Here is a 23,016-nt window from a genome sequence, read left to right as displayed (position 1 = left end):
CCTTGGTCCTGCCAAGATAAGAGCAAGATACTCATGGGAGGAAATACAGGGACAAAGAGTGAAGCAGGGACTGAAGAAAAGGTCATCCAGAGACTAACCCACCTGGGGATCCATCCCATATGCAGCCATCAAACCGAGTCACTATTTTGATGCTAAGAAGTGCTGACAGGAGCCAGATATGGGTGTTTCCTGAGAGGCTCTGCCAGAGCCCTACTCATACAGATAAGGATACTTGCAGCTAACCATTGGATTGCACAAGAAGACCCCAATGGAGGAGTTAGAGAAAAGACTGAAGGAGCTGAAGGGGTTTGCAAACCCATAGGAAGAACAACAATATCAACCAACCAGACCCTACCAGAGCTCCCAGGGCTGAACCACCAACCAATGAGTACACATGCAGGGACCCATGACTCCAGTCACATATGTGGCAGAGGATGGCACTCTCCAGCATCAATAGGAGGAGAACCCCTTGGTTCTGTGAAGGCTTGGTTACCCAGTATAGGAGAATGCCAGGGTGTTTAGGGCCATCTAGGATGTTTCCAGTTTTAGGCGAATGGATAAAGAAATTGAGGTATACCCATGGAGAAGGGGAGGGGTTAGGGGGATGTTGGCCCGGAAACCGGGAAATGGAATAACACTTGAAATGTAAATAAGAAATACTCAAGTTAATAAAAAAAATTAAAAAAAAGAAATACCCAATTCAATAAAGATGGAGAAAAAAAATAATTATATCCTGAATTCAGCAGGCAAATGGACGGAATTAGAAAAAAATCATTCTGAGTGAGGTAAATCAGATCAAGAAAGATAAATATGGTATGTTTTCATTTATAAGGGGATGTTAGTCATTAAAGTAAATGATAACCAAACTACAATCAATCCATAAGCTCAGAGATGTTAGGTAAAAAGGAGGAGACAGGGATGAGGGGTGATGCAGAAACCTCCCGAGGAAGAGGTGGAAAGAGTTAAGGGCCAGAGGGGATGGAGGACACCAGGAGAATAAGGCCTTTGGAATCAACCAAGTACAATGCACATAAGGGCATAGAGATGAAGCAGCAAGCAGAGCAGACATGGATCGACACCATTTCCTCTGTGTACATATTACAGCTATTAGTTTATGGGGCTCCTGCTTGCTTCTGGGACTCTTTTCCTCCTGTTGGTTGCCATGTGTCATTTCAATATGATGGTTTTTTGCTTATATTTTATTTTGTCGAATTTGATAGTTATCTTTTAGAAACCTGTTTTTTTTCCCTTATGAGAGACAGAAAGGAAGTGGATCTGGAGGAGAGAGGATGAGGAGGAACAGGGAGGAGAGGAGGAGAAACTATGATCAAGATATACTGTATGAGAAGAGAATTTATTTCTAATAAGAATATATAAAAAAAAGAAAAAGAAGAAAAGAACAAGAGGATATGAAGTTGGGAGGCAGTCTTGTTGGGGAAGGATCCAGGAGATCTGGAAGGAAGACGTAGGAAGTGGATCTGATGAAAGTATTTTATGTACATATATAAAATTCTCAAATAAGAAATAAAATATTATATAACAAAATTAATTTTCAGAGCTGGGAAATGGCTCAATTGGCAAAGCATCTGACTCATAATAATGAATTCTTGAGTTTGAAAACTCTCATAAGAGTTAGAAGTGGCTACATATAACTATAACAGCACTAAGGCAGGGCAGAGACTGGAAAATTAAGTCAAGCTGAATTTCAGGCTCAGTATGAGAGCCCTATCTCAGAAATTAAGTTGGAGAGCTAGAGGAGAGAACCTGACATCAATCTCTGTCCTCTTCGAACACACACAAACACACACCTGTATGTGCACTCACATGCACACATCTACACTAACAAGTGCATACATACAAACATGACAGAACAAGAACAAGTCCTAACTGTAGCAACACAGATTGACTGCAGTAGTACATCCCAGGGCTGGAGGTACCTATGAGTGTGAGAGTGAGATAAACAAGTTCATTAGCTTACAGAACAAAGGGCTTGCCATGGAATACATCTGTGTCTATTGAGACCTAAAATTCTTGTAGTTTATTTTCTTCCTTTCTAAAATACTTAGAAAAAAAGAAAAATTATTCTGGAATCAGAAGAGTGCCATGTTTTGACTAAATATATATTAGTAATTTTCCTTCATTTACCAACAACATAAAATGATTATAGAAAATTTTTGATAGAAGGTGTCACTGTAGAGAAATGATAAAAACCACATGAAGCTCAAAAGGAAGGATGACCACTCCTTCTTAAAAGGGGAAACAAAACTATTCATAGGAGGAGATATGAAGACAAAGTTTGGAGCAAAGATTGAAGGAACAGCCATTCAGAGCCTGCCCCACCTGGGTATATAGCCCATATATATACAGCCACCAAGACTAGATAAGACTGATGAAGCTAAGAAGCGCACGCTGACAGGAGCTGGATATAGCTGTCTCCTGAGAGACACAGACAGAGCATGGCATGTCAAATACAGAGGCCAGTGCTACTAGCAAACCATTAAACTGAGAATGGGATTCCTGTTGGAGGAATTATAGAAAGAGTTGAAGGAACTGAAGGGGTTTGCAACCCCATAAGAATAATACCAACCAACCAGAGCTCCCAGGGACTAAACCACTACCCAAAGACCATATATGGACCGACCCATGGCACCAGCTGCATATGTAGCAGAAGATGGCCTTGGTGGGCTCCAATGGAAGGAGAAGTCCTTGGTCCTGCCAAGGCTGGACCCCCCAGTGTAGGGGAATGTCGGGTGTCGGGGAGGAAGGGGGAGTGAATGGGGAGGGGAACAGTCTCATAGAAGAAGGGGAGGGGAATGGGATAGAGGGCTTATATCTGGGAAACCGGAAAAGGGAATAACATTTGAAATGTAAATAAAAAATATTTTAAAAAAAAGAATCTGCTTAAGAACCTTAAAAAAAAAAACAAATTTTATGAGGTAATACCTTTAAAATGTGAAAGCCAACAACGCATTTCTGTTTGACCAATACTTGGTGAATCATAGAAAGTCCATTACAATTTTCCAGTTCATGTGTTCTCTGTTGGCTGTACTTAATTAAAGACAGTATAATCCGCAGCGCTAATGCTTGAGTTTCTTCACAGCTACTAAGTTCAACAACCTGAAAACAAAAAAGATATTTTTCTCTTAATCTGTTAATAGTAAAAAATTTAATGTATGCGATTATCTTTAATAATGTCATAGCAAGCTATTTTAATGTTTAAACTATAAGAAATATAAATACTTGTATTTAAATATTAATTATTAAATATTAATATTTTAAATTATAGCTAAGCAAAACTGAAAATTATAAATTCCATTCTTTTTAATCTCTTAAATATACTAAAATGGGCAAAGGTAACAGTGACAGGCTTAGAGATCACTAGCATCTTATACTTAGTAATCTGAAAAGCGATCATAAAATTTGAGTTTTCCATGGTCAATTATGAAACAGGCTCAAGTGCAGGCAAAAGAGTCAGAGACACCCCCCCATTCCCATTACTGGGCGTCCCACAGGAACATCAAAGTATACATACAACCATAAGGTATATTCAGAGGGCCTAGTTTAGACCCATTCAGGGTCCATGTTTGTCACATTAGTTTCTATGAGCCCCTATGAGCCCTGCTTAGTTGATTTTGTGGGCCATGTTCTCACAGTACCATGTTCAGCTGTAACATGAGGGTTTGTGCCCAGACTTATTGTATCTCGTTAGGCCATGTTCAGTTGATATTGCTGGGAGGCCTGCTTTTTTTTTTTTTTTTAAGGTAAACAGAGGAGGAATTGATCTGGGGTGGGCAGAGGGAAGAGGGACTTAGAGGAGTGGAGGGAGAGAAATTGCAGTCAGGATGTAAACTATGAGAGAAGAATAAATGTTTAAAAAAAAAGAATCAGACTCAACAACATCATGTGCTACAGAAGACATAAAGAAGCAAAGGGTACAATGTACCAGTGAGGGCTCCTGTGAAGCATAAAGATAAAAGCAAAAAATAAAAACCACATGTTGTGCCTAGTATCATAGTTTAACCAATACCTCTAATACCTCTGACTTAGAAGAACAGGCATGATTATCACAAGAAAAGACAAAAGAGAGGATTCAGATTTCTATTGCACATACATTCAGGATCTTGCACAGCACCCACTTCTGACTCCTCTATTGATTTAAGGGAGGCTACACTGAGAAGGTAGCCTAAAGAGAAAGGCAGACGGCCTGGATATGGGGAATACAGGGATATGGGGAGTGGACACAGGGAACATCTGGTAAGGCACAGGCCTACACTGAAATACCTAAAGGTGCACATTTCTGTTTGGCAGGAAATTAGGCTTAAAAGACAGGCTGTTTATATAAAGCTTTTAGGAAAAATACACTTTATCTTTATAGGAAGCAGAAGAATTCTGAACACATTTTAAATTTTAAATGTGAAAACACTTTAAAAGTCTATTAGCAAGATCATAAATGCATGCACAGTATAAATTAAATGTTTTTTCTAGGATCCAATTATATTTAATTATTATACCTGGATAAAATAGGAAAAACCAAGGGCATGCATTTTGAAATTATAATGTGAGAAAAGATGAGAAAAATCTGTTCACCTAGATACCAGCTGGGGAAAAGCAGTAGGAGAAGGATGACAAGATAGGAAACACACTAGGATAGATAAGATGCTAGCAAGACTTTTATTAAAACTTTAACAAGAACAAATGCTGGTGTACCCTTTACTGCAAAATTAGATCAAAGGTGCCCTCGATAAAGGAGCCAGCTCCTTAAGGACATATTGTGACAATCTGATTATGTTTTAGAAGTATACTTAGGGATAAAATAAAATGACATTCTAAGGATAAAGGAAGATCAACACTGCGTTAAACAGGGATATAGACCTGAGGAAGCAGAAATTATATGTAGCAAAGGTTATTGTGTCCAAATGGTGTTCTTCAGCAAACCTTAAGATAGAAAGTATATAATTATGGACTGCTCATTCTCTATCAGGAAAGATACTCTTCCTGCCTATGAGTAGCTAAAGAGAGAAGATAAATAATAAATGGTTTATTTTAAAATGATGCTTATAAAAGTCTAAGTTTTGTTTCTCCCTTTAAAAAAAAAAACATATCTTGGGTCTAGAGAGAGCTTGGGGCAAGGGCGCTTGCTGCTTTTCCAGAGGACCTGAGTTTGGTTCTCAGCACCCAAGTCAGGTGACATACAACTAGCTTCTACCAGTATATACACATATTATATGAATACACACACAAGCACACATATAATTAAAATAGATAAATCATTTTAAAAATTTATATCATTAGTATTCCATATATTTTCCTTTACAAACGCAATTTAAAATCTCACATATTTAACATTTACTTGTTCCAATTAACATTTGTAGATAATAGAAAACTTCTAAGATCTTCAAAAATTAAAATAAACCTTTCTAATCCATGGCTGAAAGCTTGGTATGAGCTGTAATATGTGATAATTTTTGTGCTAAAGTTTATATAGTTGAGTATATACCTTTTTCATTTTCTATAAGCATACAATTTATCAATAAACGAGATGGAGTTTCTGTTCAGACAAAACTATAATCATGATTCTTACCCTAGCAAAGAGAAAAACAAATATACCAGCCCCACCAATCTCATGCAGAATGCCCTGGATGGTTTTACATTCTGTAGGCTGGAGGCTTTTGAGTTGAGAAGGTTCTAGCAAGATGCTCTGGGCTTCCTTTGAACTGAAGGGTCTTTGAGACAGCTGAGTTTTCACTTGGCCCTTGAGTCGAATCACAGGTTCATAGATGGTGTACTGAGCAGGACAGTAAGTTGTATAAACAACTGAAAGACTTTCCTTAAACACAAACATTTTCATTTAGTAATAAAATAAAGCTTAAAATGTTACACATCAACTAGCACATATTTCAATATAAAAGACACTTAACTTTTTTTTTTAAGATTCAGAATATTTCTTGTGCAGGTCCTTTTTTTTTTTTTCCGTTCTTTTTTTTTTTTTTTTTTTTTTTTGTAGCTGGGGACCGAACCCAGCTCTACCACTGAGCTAAATCCCCAACCCCTTCTTTTTCTTTTTTTAAAAGTTAGCCACTACACTAACAAAGATGGACAGAGAGGCACAGCTGCCTCCCACAATGGAAATGACCAGTTAATTAAGCTGTGACTAGTAACATAAAGCACAGTTGAAGATTTTGGCTTGATACATCCAGAATAAACATGAAATTAAAATATAAATCTACTAGCTACAGCTAAGTCTTTTTCTCATTAGTGAGAAAATGCTTTATTCATACTATAATCAAACACAGATAGATAAGACCTTATATATTTAATATAAGAGAGCTAAGTCTTCTGTCATGCTCAATTTATTTTTAGCATTGTTCTAAATTATTAGAAATATGAGGACTCTGGGCTAATTTACCCCAAGTTTTTGTTTTGGATTTGCTCATAGGCTGCCTACTTAATTGTGTCCCTGAGGGAGTAAAAGAATGTCGAGTCAGAGGGGATTGGAGGACACCAGAGCATCAACTAAGCAGTGCTCACACGGGCTCACAGAGACCAAAATAGCAAGCATGGGGACTGTACAGGTCTGTACCAGGTCTTATGTGTATATATTAAGGCCGTATCTTGACATTTTTGTAGAACTCCTAACAGTAGGAGAGGGAGTGTCTCTGACTCCCCTACCTGCTCCTGAGACTCTTTTCCTCCTTTTGGGTTGTCTTAGGCAGCCTTGCTATGAGGGCATTATATTCTGTTTGTCCTGTTTGGCTGCTGTCTCTTTTAAGCCTACTCTTTTCTGAACAGGAACAAACAGGGAGTGGATTTGGGGAAGAGAGAAGATTGGAGGTGGGGTCACTAGGAGGAGAAGAAGGAAAGGAAATTGTGGTTGGGATGTGTTGTATAAGAGAAGAATCTATTTTCAATTTTAAAAAAAGGAGTGTCTCTGAATAGGTTTTTCTTGTACTAGAACTAAGTTCAACACTGTCAGAATAAATAATCAAAATTAAGTCAAAATTTCCATTCACAGATAGTACATTCAACCAACACTGGTCCATGTCAAATTTCTCTCACCTACTCCTCACAGAAGTCAAAGAGAATCTTAAAATTTGGTCACTTATAAGAAGCTACGGAAATTTAAGTAGTCTCATTAAGCATAGAGCATGTCTTATCTATAGTCCAGTATAGCTGACTGGTTCTACTAACAAGAATCCCCACCAATAGCTCCTGAACTGTGCACTGGTAGGGCAAAATTAAAGAATAATGCAAAAAAGCAATAGGAAATAAATAGCAATATGAAGGGAAAATGCCTATTTTATACTGATATAACAAGTAAATTATATAAACCCTGAATATATGTTATTAAATTTTAATTTGTGTGTATGCACATATACAGGTCACAACATACATGTGGTTTTCCTTCTAACTTTACATGGGTTCCAGGGTTTAAGCTGAGGTCACACACATAAGATCAGGCTTTTAAAACAAATCTTTTTACCTACTGAACCATCTCACGGACTCTTAATACATGCAATTACAACTAATAATACAAGTGAATTTTTGTTTTTATTTCCAAGAATGAAAAGAAATATATGATTTTTTAAAAGACTATGTCAAGCTGAAAGTGCTATATTGTCAATGTATCATAAACATTTTCCTGAAAGACTATTAGGTATAAAATAAACTTAGCTGATAAAATTGCTATATAAATATAATTTCAAACAAATAAGAATACATATACTTAAAGCATGAAACTAACAGATTAAAGTGTTTCACTTTTTTTTATAAAAAACTCCACATTCTAAGAAAAGAACAAAATTAAAAACTTTAGTAATGTAATTGACTGCTAATTATACATTCCAATGAACATATCTACATAAATCTTCTACAATATTAAAACTTATGAAACTAAAACTTACAATTAAGAGTCCAACATCCACATCTTTCTTAGTCATAAAAAGGTCTCTGATTTCATCACATCTCAAAATTTCTTTATTAATATATTTGGAGTAGTCAACCACTGGCTTGCCATATTTACACGGCATTATGGATGTGTAGTTGGGTCCACAAGCATACAGGTAAAAGGCCTCCTGTGAGCCAATTTTAGCTCCTGGATAAACAGAAAAGTAGAGCTAGTTATTTAAAGCATTTCAAGTAGAAAATTTCATAAATAGCAAGAAAATGAGATTGTGTGTGTGTGTGTGTGTGTGTGTGTGTGTGTGTGTATGTGTGTGAGAGAGAGAGAGAGAGAGAGAGAGAGAGAGAGAGAGGGAAAGAGAGGGAGAGGGAGAGAGACAAAGACAGAGACAGATTCTTTCAGTTGTTTATTCTATCTTACAAAACTCAAAGGCTAAGTTACCAAATAAGTGTAAGGATACTAACCTATGTGGACTATGTTAAAGATATACAGATATAAAGTAAACTGGAAAGCTTTTGATTTTTTATTTTTGTTCCTTAAGATGGTGAATTTTAATTTAACCATACTTTGGTATATTTTGCTGTGTTTTCTTTTTTGTTTGGGGGAGGTCGTTGTTTAAATAAATTTATTTGTTTGTTTGTTTGTTTGTTTGTTTTACGTGTATGGGCATTTTGCCTGCGTTAGTGCCTGGTGCCTGTGAAGTTAGAAGGCACTGGATCACCTGGAACTGGAGTTGCAGATGACTGTGAGCTATGATGTGTGTGCTGGGAACTGACCCTGGTCCTCTGCAAGAGCAAGGAGTGTTCCTACCCTCTAGGCCATCTACCCACATCCCCAGGCCACCCCTCACTCTGTGACAGGGTGTGGTTGTTGCTGTTGTTGTTGTTGTTTTTGTTGTTGTTGTTTTGACTTTTTGAGACAGGCTTTTTCTGTTTAGCCCCAGCCATCCAGGAACTCACTCTATAGACCAGGCTAGCCTCAAATTCAAAGATCTACCTGCCTCTACCTCCCAAGTTGTGGGACTAAAGGCATGCACCACAACTTCCCAGCTGCTTTTTTTCTTCCTCCTCTTCCTCCTCTTCTTCCTCCTCCTCCTCCTCCTCCTCTTCTTCTTCTTCCTCTTCTTCTTCTTCTTCTTCTTCTTCTACTTTTTTGATAAATGAGGACTTTTAAATTTTTTTTGATGAAAGCTCTTTCTTAGTACATTTCATTTCAAATGAAATTAGAATCGATGCCTTTGTTTTCTCTCATCTAAACATAACCTAAATGCAACCATGTGCCAGGTTTAATACTTTTTAAATGGTATATTTCACTGCATTTGCACAAATTCACTACTTGGATAGAGTGCACTAAATTCATGAATAAAAGAGGGACAGGAGAAGTAGCTCAATGATTAAGAGCACAGACTGAATTTGCAGAGGGCCTGGGCTTAATTCCCAGCACTTACATGGCAGCTTACAATCTCCTGTGGCTACAGCTACATGGAATCTCATCCCTTCCTGAATTCTGTGGGCAGCAGTTATATCTGTGGTACACAGACTCATAAGCAGGCAAAACACCCCTACACACATTAAAAGTCATAGATAAGATTTACATAAATAGATTTCCTAGTTATGTCATTGTACTTCCCAAGAATGCTGATTACATGTATGGGATGAGGGTAGAAACCACATCTCCACATCACATAGTAACTGTAAGGAAAGTCTCCATAAAAAATGGTAAAAATGTCCTGAATGTGAATGTTAGAACCTTGGGAAAACAGTACTTATTAAACACAAGTCAAGAAGGAGAGATCAGTATTTCTCTCAGTTTAACTTATGTAAGATGTGAGTCATTTAAAACTTGTAAATGGACAGGTCTTCCTGGTTGCTGCCGCCACAGAGAGCCCGTGGGCAGCACCCCGCGAGCAAACTTGAGCCTCGGGACCACAGGTAAGACCAACTTGTCTGCTGCAAGAGAGCTGCCTGGTGAGATCTGGACACACAGAGGCAGAGTTCATCTAGGACCGGGCACATCCTGTGTTTGCCGGAGGTCCCACGCCCGCGGATCCCGGCCCGCAGCATCTCTCTGCTCCCAGACCCCTTGGGAAAGAGGCCTCACCGCCTGGTCAGGTGGGCACTCCTGAGGCTGTAGAGCGGAAGAGACCACCAACACTGTCCACCCCTGCCCACATCCCTGGCCCAAGAGGAAACTGTATAAGGCCTCTGGGCTCCCGTGGGGGAGGGCCCAGGAGCGGCAGGACCCCTGCCTGAGACACCGCCAGAACCTGAAGGAAACAGACCGGATAAACAGTTCTCTGCACCCAAATCCCATGGGAGGGAGAGCTAAACCTTCAGAGAGGCAGACAAGCCTGGGAAACCAGAAGAGACTGCTCTCTGTGCACACATCTCGGACCCCAGAGGAAAACACCAAAGGCCATCTGGAACCCTGGTGCACTGAAGCTCCCGGAAAGGGCAGCACAGGTCTTCCTGGTTGCTGCCGCTGCAGAGAGCCCGTGCGCAGCACCCCACGAGCGAACTTGAGCCTCGGGACCACAGGTAAGACCAACTTTTCTGCTGCAAGAAAGCTGCCTGGTGAACTCAAGACACAGGCCCACAGGAACAGCTGAAGACCTGTAGAGAGGAAAAACTACACGCCCAAAAGCAGAACACTCTGTCCCCATAACTGACTGAAAGAGGAAAACAGGTCTACAGCACTCCTGACACACAGGCTTATAGGACAGTCTGCCACTGTCAGAAATAGCAGAACAAAGTAACACTAGAGATAAGCTGATGGCGAGAGGCAAGCGCAGGAACCCAGGCAACAGAAACCAAGACTACATGGCATCATCGGAGCCCAATTCTCCCACCAAAACAAACATGGAATATCCAAACACACCAGAAAAGCAAGATCTAGTTTCAAAATCATATTTGATCATGATGCTGGAGGACTTAAAGAAAGACGTGAAGAACTCCCTTAGAGAACAAGTAGAAGCCTACAGAGAGGAATCGAAAAATGCCTGAAAGAATTCCAGGAAAACACAATCAAACAGTTGAAGCAATTAAAAATGGAAATAGAAGCAATCAAGAAAGAACACATGGAAACAACCCTGGATATAGAAAACCAAAAGAAGAGACAAGAAGCTGTAGATACGAGCTTCACCAACAGAATACAAGAGATAGAAGAGAGAATCTCAGGAGCAGAAGATTCCATAGAAATCATTGACTCAACTGTCAAAGATAATGTAAAGCGGAAAAAGCTACTGGTCTAAAACATACAGGAAATCCAGAACTCAATGAGAAGATCAAACCTAAGGATAATAGGTATAGAAGAGAGTGAAGACTCCCAGCTCAAAGGACCAGTAAATATCTTCAACAAAATCATAGAAGAAAACTTCCCTAACCTAAAAAAAGAGATACCCATAGGCATACAAGAAGCCTACAGAACTCCAAATAGATTGGACCAGAAAAGAAACACATCCCGTCACATAATAGTCAAAACACCAAACGCACAAAATAAAGAAAGAATATTAAAAGCAGTAAGGGAAAAAGGTCAAGTAACATATAAAGGCAGACCTATCAGAATCACACCAGACTTCTCGCCAGAAACTATGAAGGCCAGAAGATCCTGGACTGATGTCATACAGACACTAAGAGAACACAAATGCCAGCCCAGGTTACTGTATCCTGTAAAACTCTCAATTAACATAGATGGAGAAACCAAGATATTCCATGACAAAACCAAATTTACACAATATCTTTCTACAAATCCAGCACTACAAAGGATAATAAATGGTAAAGCCCAACATAAGGAGGCAAGCTATACCCTAGAAGAAGCAAGAAACTAATCGTCTTGGCAACAAAACAAAGAGAATGAAAGCACACAAACATAACCTCACATCCAAATATGAATATAACGGGAAGCAATAATCACTATTCCTTAATATCTCTCAACATCAATGGCCTCAACTCCCCAATAAAAAGACATAGATTAACAAACTGGATACGCAACGAGGACCCTGCATTCTGCTGCCTACAGGAAACACACCTCAGAGACAAAGACAGACATTACCTCAGAGTGAAAGGCTGGAAAACAATTTTCCAAGCAAATGGTCAGAAGAAGCAAGCTGGAGTAGCCATTCTAATATCAAATAAAATCAATTTTCAACTAAAAGTCATCAAAAAAGATAAGGAAGGACACTTCATATTCATCAAAGGAAAAATCCATCAAGATGAACTCTCAATCCTAAATATCTATGCCCCAAATACAAGGGCACCTACATATGTAAAAGAAACCTTACTAAAGCTCAAAACACACATTGCACCTCACACAATAATAGTGGGAGATTTCAACACCCCACTCTCATCAATGGACAGATCATGGAAACAGAAATTAAACAGAGATGTAGACAGACTAAGAGAAGTCATGAGCCAAATGGACTTAACGGATATTTATAGAACATTCTATCCTAAAGCAAAAGGATATACCTTCTTCTCAGCTCCTCATGGTACTTTCTCCAAAATTGACCATATAATTGGTCAAAAAACGGGCCTCAACAGGTACAGAAAGATAGAAATAATCCCATGCGTGCTATCAGACCACCACGGCCTAAAACTGGTCTTCAATAACAATCAAAGAAGAATGCCCACGTATACTTGGAAATTGAACAATGCTCTACTCAATGATAACCTGGTCAAGGAAGAAATAAAGAAAGAAATTAAAAACTTTTTAGAATTTAATGAAAATGAAGGTACAACATACCCAAACTTATGGGACACAATGAAAGCTGTGCTAAGAGGAAAACTCATAGCGCTGAGTGCCTGCAGAAAGAAACAGGAAAGAGCATATGTCAGCAGCTTGACAGCACACCTAAAAGCTCTAGAACAAAAAGAAGCAAATACACCCAGGAGGAGTAGAAGGCAGGAAATAATCAAACTCAGAGCTGAAATCAACCAAGTAGAAACAAAAAGGACCATAGAAAGAATCAACAGAACCAAAAGTTGGTTCTTTGAGAAAATCAACAAGATAGATAAACCCTTAGCCAGACTAACGAGAGGACACAGAGAGTGCGTCCAAATTAACAAAATCAGAAATGAAAAGGGAGACATAACAACAGATTCAGAGGAAATTCAAAAAATCATCAGATCTTACTATAAAAACCTATATTCAACAAAACTCGAAAATCTTCAGGAAATGGACAATTTCCTAGACAGATACCAGGTACCGAAGTTAAATCAGGAACAGATAAACCAGTTAAACAACCCCATAACTCCTAAGGAAATAGAAGCAGTCATTAAAGGTCTCCCAACCAAAAAGAGCCCAGGTCCAGACGGGTTTAGTGCAGAATTCTATCAAACCTTCATAGAAGACCTCATACCAATATTATCCAAACTATTCCACAAAATTGAAACAGATGGATCACTACCGAATACCTTCTACGAAGCCACAATTACTCTTATACCTAAACCACACAAAGACACAACAAAGAAAGAGAACTTCAGACCAATTTCCCTTATGAATATCGATGCAAAAATACTCAACAAAATTCTGGCAAACCGAATCCAAGAGCACATCAAAACAATCATCCACCATGACCAAGTAGGCTTCATCCCAGGCATGCAGGAAAACCATCAACGTGATCCATTATATAAACAAACTGAAAGAACAAAACCACATGATCATTTCATTAGACGCTGAGAAAGCATTTGACAAAATTCAACACCCCTTCATGATAAAAGTCCTGGAAAGAATAGGAATTCAAGGCCCATACCTGAACATAGTAAAAGCCATATACAGCAAACCAGTTGCTAACATTAAACTAAATGAGAGAAACTTGAAGCAATCCCACTAAAATCAGGGACTAGACAAGGCTGCCCACTCTCTCCCTACTTATTCAATATAGTTCTTGAAGTTCTAGCCAGAGCAATCAGACAACAAAAGGAGGTCAAGGGGATACAGATCGGAAAAGAAGAAGTCAAAATATCACTATTTGCAGATGATATGATAGTATATTTAAGTGATCCCAAAAGTTCCACCAGAGAACTACTAAAGCTGATAGACAACTTCAGCAAAGTGGCTGGGTATAAAATTAACTCAAATAAATCAGTTGCCTTCCTCTATACAAAAGAGAAACAAGCCGAGAAAGAAATTAGGGAAACGACACCCTTCATAATAGACCCAAATAATATAAAGTACCTCAGTGTGACTTTAACAAAGCAAGTAAAAGATCTGTACAATAAGAACTTCAAGACACTGAAGAAGGAAATTGAAGAAGACCTCAGAAGATGGAAAGATCTCCCATGCTCATGGATTGGCAGGATTAATATAGTAAAAATGGCCATTTTACCAAAAGCAATCTACAGATTCAATGCAATCCCCATCAAAATACCAATCCAGTTCTTCAAAGAGTTAGACAGAACAATTTGCAAATTGATCTGGAATAACAAAAAACCCAGGATAGCTAAAGCTATCCTCAACAATAAAAGGACTTCAGGGGGAATCACTATCCCTGAACTCAAGCAGTAATACAGAGCAATAGTGATAAAAACTGCATGGTATTGGTACAGAGACAGACAGATAGACCAATGGAATAGAATTGAAGACCCAGAAATGAACCCACACACCTATGGTCACTTGATTTTTGACAAAGGAGCCAAAACCATCAAATGGAAAAAAGATAGCATTTTCAGCAAATGGTGCTGGTTCAACTGGAGGTCAACATGTAGAAGAATGCAGATCGATCCATGCTTATCACCCTGTACAAAGCTTAAGTCCAAGTGGATCAAGGACCTCCACATCAAACCAGACACACTCAAACTAATAGAAGAAAAACTAGGGAAGCATCTGGAACACATGGGCACTGGAAAAAATTTCCTAAACAAAACACCAGTGGCTTACGCTCTAAGATTAAGAATCGACAAATGGGATCTCATAAAACTGCAAAGCTTCTGTAAGGCAAAGGACACTGTGGTTAGGACAAAACGGCAACCAACAGATTGGGAAAAGATCTTTACCAATCCTACAACAGATAGAGGCCTTATATCCAAAATATACAAAGAACTCAAGAAGTTAGACCGCAGGGAACCAAATAACCCTATTAAAAAATGGGGTTCAGAGCTAAACAAAGAATTCACAGCTGAGGAATGCCAAATGGCTGAGAAACACCTAAAGAAATGTTCAACATCTTTAGTCATAAGGGAAATGCAAATCAAAACAACCCTGAGATTTCACCTCACACCAGTGAGAATGGCTATGATCAAAAACTCAGGTGACAGCAGATGCTGGCGAGGATGTGGAGGAAGAGGAACACTCCTCCATTGTTGGTGGGATTGCAAACTGGTACAACCATTCTGGAAATCAGTCTGGAGGATCCTCAGAAAATTGGACATTGAACTGCCTGAGGATCCAGCTATACCTCTCTTGCGCATATACCCAAAAGATGCCCCAACATATAAAAAAGACACGTGCTCCACTATGTTCATTGCAGCCTTATTTATAATAGCCAGAAGCTGGAAAGAACCCAGATGCCCTTCAACAGAGGAATGGATACAGAAAATGTGGTACATCTACACAATGGAATATTACTCAGCTATCAAAAACAACGACTTTATGAAATTCGTAGGCAAATGGTTGGAACTGGAAAATATCATCCTGAGTGAGCTAACCCAATCACAGAAAGACATACATGGTATGCACTCATTGATAAGTGGCTATTAGCCCAAATGCTTGAATTACCCTAGATGCCTAGAACAAATGAAACTCAAGACGGATGATCAAAATGTGAATGCTTCACTCCTTCTTTAAAAGCGGAACAAGAATACCCTTGGCATGGAAGCGAGAGGCAAAGATTAAAACAGAGACTGAAGGAACACCCATTCAGAGCCTGCCCCACATGTGGCCCATACATATACAGCCACCCAATTAGACAAGATGGATGAAGCAAAGAAGTGCAGACCGACAGGAGCCGGATGTAGATCGCTCCTGAGTGACACAGCCAGAATACAGCAAATACAGAGGTGAATGCCAGCAGCAAACCACTGAACTGAGAATAGGGCCCCCGTTGAAGGAATCAGAGAAAGAACTGGAAGAGCTTGAAGGGGCTCGAGACCCCATATGTACAACAATGCTAAGCAACCAGAGCTTCCAGGGACTAAGCCACTACCTAAAGACTATACATGGACTGACCCTGGACTCTGACCTCATAGGTAGCAATGAATATCCTAGTAAGAGCACCAGTGGAAGGAGAAGCCCTGGGTCCTGCTAAGACTGAACCCCCAGTGAACTAGACTGGTGGGGGGAGGGTGGCAATGGGGGGAGGGTCAGGAGGGGAACACCCATAAGGAAGGGGAGGGGGGAGGGGGATGTTTGCCCGGATACCGGGAAAGGGAATAACACTCGAAATGTATATAAGAAATACTCAAGTTAATTAAAAAAAAAAAAAAGATTAGCTATAACTTGGGTCACATTAAAATGTTGATTATTGTATCAAATATGAAAATGAAATACTAATAAAGTTATTAAAAAAAAACTTGTAAATGTTTAATGGAGGAAAATATACCATTGAAGAGGAGCAAGTTGCCAAGGTCCCATTTTCCAGCTAATTGAAGAAACTCTTCTTGGGATGTTAAGCAATGGCCAATCATGCAAAACGTTTTATTGCTGTCTGATGATAAGCTTGTTTTTCTTGGAAGTACAAAATCCAAGATGACATCAGTCTTCCTACATTAAAAGCAAAGTTAAGTTAATGATATGTACGAATAGCATGAATGTAAAATTCCTGAACTTTTCTAGGTTCTGGGTTGTATTATAGACAATGGGAAGGAAAAGAGGGTAGCCTCTGTCTCTTGGTCAGAGGTGCAGGCAGCAGACAGTACCACATAGATCAGATCCTACATATTGGCCAGGAAAGACAATACACGTTTACTCCTATACATGCCCTTTCCTGGCATTTGCTCCAAGCTGTCTTTGTCCCCTAGCTTCTGCATGTGTTCCTCCTTGGTTCAGGGAAACAAAGTAATAACTTCTTAAGTTTGTCAAAGTCTCGCATCTTGGCTTCACGAGTGTTGGAATCAGAGTTTCAGAATGTCCCAACTTTTTCTGTATTAAACTCTGAAATGCCAGTGTTTCTGTATTTTGTTTTCTAATGCTAAAGACTTCAGAAATTTTGTTTGGTCTGTTTTTCTGTAAAGGCTGGTTAAGAATTCTTATGTAAAACAGTACCAGGACAGGTAAGAGAAAGGCTTTCTCAAAAGAAAACACAAAGGTTGGCAGACTTCATCGCCTGGAGACACTGCTGAGTGCAAGTCCACCCCTGTTTCAGGGTCACCTTCAACTCCATATTAAGATGATGAGGATGGCCTATCAAGGCAAAGTCTAAATTTAGAAAGTGGAGACTTACATGGCTAACTCACTTTTAGAAATTAAACTTTTTTAATACGTTTATTTTAAAACTTTGGTATCTGATTCATATTTAGTAAATAAAGCCAATTACCTTAATAGTAATTTTTCATTTTTAAAATTATATCTTGTATGTTTCTGTGTTCATATGTACACTAAGGTTCAATACTTGTAGGAGTCGATTCTCTCGACTGAGCTCCAGGAACCAAACTCAGACTGTTAGGCTTGGTGACAAGAGCCTTTTCCTGCTCAGTCATCTCAAAAGCCCAAAGAGGAATACATTATATACATACACACACACACACACACACACACACACACACACACACACACACACACACTAAAGCAAAGAAATGAGAAAATATGACTGCATCCTTTCTGGACTAATAAATGGCCACAATTTAAACACTACTGCCACCTTGTGTTATTATGATTTACTTTTATTAAGTGTGAAAGAAAAATATGGCAAAATGAATGTAAAATAAACAATGAATACTAAGCATATCTCTCTCACACTCTACATTTGTGTGGTTTGGGTGATAATAAGTTACTTTCCAGCATTGCTAAGTTTTTTTTTTGTTTTGTTTTGTTTTTATTTGTTCACTTCTTTAAGGTAGTCTCCCTCTGTAGCCTTTGAACTCACAGCAACTCTCCTGCCTCAACTTCTACAGTGCTGGAATTACAGTTATGAGTTACCATACTTAGCTTATTATTTTTTATTAAGATAACTTCTTGAAATGCATTCTTGGTAGAAAAACATACATAGCTTCTAAAATAACAAAGAATCAAATTTAAACTAAAAAAATATTGTTGACCTTTTTCACTTGTTCATTAATCTGTTAACTAATAAACTTAACTTCTACCAACTGAAAAAAATTCTTCAAAGCAAAGTAAAATTAGCAAGTGGGAGAGGAAGAGAGTAATGTGTGAGTCAAGAGACTGTACTCACTAACTCAGAACTACTCATGACAATCTCATCTCTCACTGTGAAAGTGCCTGGGAACAAGTGTGTGGTCCTATATCCATCAGACATCCTGAGGGAAAAGGGGGCTGAAGGAACAGCATATACAGGGCTTACAGCATGACCACCATCTAGGCTCAGAGCTTCAAGCGTTGTCTATACTGCTCCATGTGGCACAGCTCTGGGCAAGATTCCTTTCCCTCTAGGTCTCAGTTGAGCCATGTAAAGTAGTCATGTCAATAACATACCTACTTCATAGCTTCATACTTGAGAGTACTGAGGTACAGTGCAAAGACTTAATAAAATGACTGCCACTTGCTACTAGCTTAAGAAGTGAGGAGATTGTTCAAGAAGAATGGGGCCCATCTCTCCAGCTCTAATAGTTCCAACCTAGTATCCTGAAAACAAATTTATATTGGGTTTTGCTGCCATTCAGGCTTAGTCAGGAATGAATACTGTTTTGAAAATAGATTTTTTTCAATAAATCAACAAAACTAAACTCGGGTTTAACTTCCTATAGCAGATACCATGGACTATCCCAAAGTCCTTCTTTCTCTCCCTCAGTGCTGACAGCTGAAAGTAACCAGTTCCTGCAGCCTCCTACAGCAGTGCCATGTCTAACACACAGTAATTCCTTGATAAATACCTGGTAAAATTCACTTAATTTGTGCTAAGGATATATATGACTTCTATGAACTAATCTATTTTGAGTAATTTTTGAGAGAATAAGGAGGTAACATATATAAAACACCTAGCAAAGGGTCTAACAAGTATATAACACTTAATAAACTTTTATAAAAAGTAAAAATCATAATTATCAGCTTGTCACTCACTCTTGCCAAGCTTTTCCATCTTCTCTACCCATTTTTCTTTCTCATGACTCACCTGAGACTCTTCCAGCCATCTTTATAATTTGTGCTGGTTTGTTTTTGACAGCTTGGCAAAGTCACTCGGGAAGAAGGAATCTCAGTTGAGGAACTGCCTTTATGAGACTGGCCTGAGGGCATGTATGTGGGATGTTTTCCTGATTGTTGACTAACAGAGGAGGACCTACACTGTGCTGAGATACCTGGATGCAGATAGTCCTGCAATGTATAAGGAAGGCAGCTGAGCAAGCCAGGGGTTAGCATGGGAGCGAACAACATTCCTGTGTTCTCTGCTTCAGTTCCTGCCTTCAGGATTCTGCCTTGCATTCCTGCCCTGGCTCTCCTACATGATGGACTATAACCCATAAACTAAATAAATCCTTTTCTCTCTGAGTTGGTTTTGGTTAGTGTTTTATCAGAGCAATGGAAAGCAAACTAGGGCACAGTTCATTCAAGGGTAATGTTTACATTAAGATAGTCTACAAAATGTTTATTAAGTCTACGTGGTAAGAGTCATGCAGTATTCTACCCAAATCTGACACATTGTATAGTTCTAGCACCCAATCTAAGTCTATTACCAGACATAAATGCTTTATATTCTCCAGTCATTTATTTTCTTTCTATCCCAGCTTAATTTAGGTATTAGCCTTCTTATTTAATTAATACAAAGAATTCCTATTGGATTCATTCCTGTAATATATTGGTTTGAGGGACAATATTACAGTTCCAATAACTACTTATCTGGTATATATTGCTCATAAATATATAATGCTCAGGTTTTTAATTTGCTCCTCATACCTAAATATAGTCATCCACAGTATTCATTGAAGGTTAGTTGCAGGCATCTCATGGATACCAAAAGCTAAGAATATTCAAATCCATTCTACAAAATGCCATTATTTACATATAACTTACACAGTCTTTTATATAAGTTAAACTATCTTTAAGTTACTTGTAACATTTAAAATAAATGTCTTATAAATAGTTGTTATGCTCTATTGTTTAGAGAATAACCAGAAAGCAAGACTATAAATGTTCGTCATAGATGCAATTCGCAAATATTTTCATTCTGATGTTGGCTGAATCACAATTTTCAACAATAATGTCTATGGAAGACTTACTCTGTACTAAAGAGATGAACAGGAAAAATCCATTTTGATGTAAATTTCTGTTATACATATTAAATTTTACCTAGTTTGCAATGTTTCAGGAATGAAGACTAAAACTAAAACAGAGACTGAGAATCTCTGAGAATGCTTCTTACCTCTGCCCAGACACCCATATCGAGATTTCCCCATGGACATTCTTTTTCCCTTGAGGATGCTGAATATAGGTAAGTATTAAGTGCTGCCATGAGCTTGGAAAGAAAATGTTCTCCTGTGATTCCACCTGTGCTAATGTAACAGCTTTCATATCATCATTTGAATCCACGCACACACTGCAGAAAAAAAGTCACAGATCGAAAACACGATAATTCTGACCTTAATAGTTAACACATATGCTGAAATTGTCGTGCTTAATATGTGAGATTAAAAGTGACTTCGATTTTAAAACAAACCAACTAAGAAAGTCAGTATGACTTTTACATTACATCTGCTCCCTCAGTTTAAAACTAAAATGGATAAGATTCATTGACTAATGCTAATAACTTGGGCAATAATTTATATAAATCAGTTTGCAAAGGCAGTTTCTACTTAATACATACTATTTTAGAAATTATAATGCAATGTTTAGTTTACCAAGAAACTAATACATACTGTAATAAATGTGTAAATGCCAGAATTTATTGGATGCTAACTTTTTTAACAAGATTACTGAAAAAAATAAGGAGAAAATGGATGTAAAAGACACCTAGTAACATTTATATCTACAAAACATAAAATCTAAATAACATACTTTAATTTTGACTTTTAGAAAGATAATATGTAATATACATTAAACTAGTAAATTGCTGTGTCCTGTTTGAGCTCACTGAGAAGCTGGCTCTGGAAGCAGGAGAGACACCACACCCCTATTTCAAACCCAAGCACGTGTGTGTCAAAGTGTCTTCTAAGGTTCTTGTCCAGAAACAGGCAATAGGGAAAAAGGAGAACAAAAAACCAGCACAAGAATAACAACATTGTGCCCTTAAGGGCACAAGGAGAGAGTACTGTTTGAGTAAAAACAGTCTGCCCTTGAGAACAGCTAATTATAAAAACACTGTACAACAGAGGTTACTATCCTTATTGCATGGCATAAAAATGGTTGTATTGGATGTTCCTCCATGTAGAGAATCCTTTATCTGGCTCCAAGCCATGTAACCAACAATGCCAGTATGACTGTTTTCAGCAAGACTTCTCCAGTCATTTCTTCTGGATGGATGCCTAGGCACCTGATCTAGCATGTTTTCCTATCTGTGTACTACTAGAGAGAATCCATGTACTGTCTGATAATTGTTCTTTTAATTTTCTTTTTTTCTGTAATGACTTTTAATAAGATTGTTCTCATAATTATTTGATAATTTCTTAAATAAATTATTTAAATACATGATATATTTGCTAAGAGTTGAGAATAATCAATACCGAAAGATAAAAGTGCCACTATGAGGATCAGCCCACACTTGGATCATCAATGCTTTGGATCCCAATGAAATCAAGTGAATACAGCCATCTTCTATGAGTCTGTCACTAGGACTGATGGATTCTGTAACTTCTGGTCTATCACCTTCTATAAGAAAAAAATGTTAGAGTCATCGATAAAATAGTTCATTAAAACTGTATGGAAAAGTAAATTTAAAAAAGAATACAATGTGTGTTGGTTTATTTATAACAGATTATTTACCCCCAAATACCTAAACATGTTTCAAACAACAGTATTTTCAAAAGATAAATGTTAACCTCAAAAGAACACCATGGGTTAAAAAAACCAACAACAACCACAACAAACAAAACCAGTGTTTTAAAAGTTATTAAATGCTTTAAAATACAGTAACTCAGGGCAGTTGTGGGTAGGGCTGCTAAAGGATTGTCACCAATCACACTTTATACCAAGGTTTCGCCATCTGTTGGGTTGGGCCACTATGTCACAGCTGACCAGGGCCCAGGGAGCGCATGCCATCAACAAATGCCTTGTACTAACAAGTTAGAAAGGCATGATCTCTAGTATCATTAAAACTCTCCTTTAAAAAGCTGCAGTGACTGAATGGTCATTGTTTAGGGTGGTGAATGACCTTGAGATAAAAGTGCTAAGTGATGCCAAACCCTGAATCATAGTTTGTCTCCAGCTGAGAGAAATGTTTATAGGCCTTGGGCTAGCCAGTTATCCCTCCCAATGCCATCTTCCTACTTGAATCTTGTCTTGCGCTTATGTTCCTGTCATCTGCTCAGGCAATGGCAGGTGGAATATGTGTGACGAGCTACTCATTGCTCTGATGCGGCTCTATGTTAAACTAAGCTAAGATGTACTTAAATACACAGCGCATATCCAAAGGCTTAGACTTATAAAGAAGAGGAACATCATCAGTCATTAAAACTATTTTCTCTAGCTGCTGCATGTCCTAAGAAACTATTCAATACTTAAAAAAGATGAGAACGAAATCAAGCTGCAATTTCAATACGGCTTAATAGCAGTTCTTCCGTTATGGGTGGGCTCTGTTCTCATTTGGACTGTTGCATATAAATGAGCAGGGTCAGTAAATAGAAGGGGCCACTGAGGTAAGACACAAAAAAAGAACTTGAAATAAAATGGCTACAGCATTTTATTTATTCCTTTCTAGAATCAGAGGCCACTCTAACACAGCAATGGGACTGCTAACTTCAGGAGCTGTTGTGGAAATAGAGGATTTCCACTTTCCAATCTAAAGTTTAGAGACAATGAAGATTTCAAGGCTGTTTGAAAACTCAGCCTTTGGTAATTCAGTAGTGAAGTAGGACCTT

The 23,016-nt window shown here is 38.3% G+C and overlaps 1 protein-coding gene across 4 annotated transcripts in view; it reads right to left on the bottom strand.

Moving 5' to 3' along the window:
- Lyst (lysosomal trafficking regulator) overlaps nt 1–23,016 on the bottom strand; it is a 196,021-nt gene that overhangs the window by 109,650 nt on the left and 63,355 nt on the right. For 3 of the 4 annotated variants that reach the window (NM_053518.2, XM_087591609.1, XM_087591611.1), the window contains 6 exon segments: nt 2,944–3,117; nt 5,582–5,827; nt 7,902–8,092; nt 16,437–16,597; nt 20,367–20,540; nt 21,664–21,808. In NM_053518.2, the coding sequence (NP_445970.2) occupies nt 2,944–3,117; nt 5,582–5,827; nt 7,902–8,092; nt 16,437–16,597; nt 20,367–20,540; nt 21,664–21,808 (1,091 nt within the window). 4 annotated transcript variants of the gene reach the window in all.

This window comes from Rattus norvegicus, chromosome 17 (assembly GCF_021556685.1).
Source record: "Rattus norvegicus strain SHRSP/BbbUtx chromosome 17, alternate assembly SHRSP_T2T, whole genome shotgun sequence".
NCBI lineage: Eukaryota > Metazoa > Chordata > Mammalia > Rodentia > Muridae > Rattus > Rattus norvegicus.
This window is presented reverse-complemented; position numbering and strand designations above follow the sequence as displayed.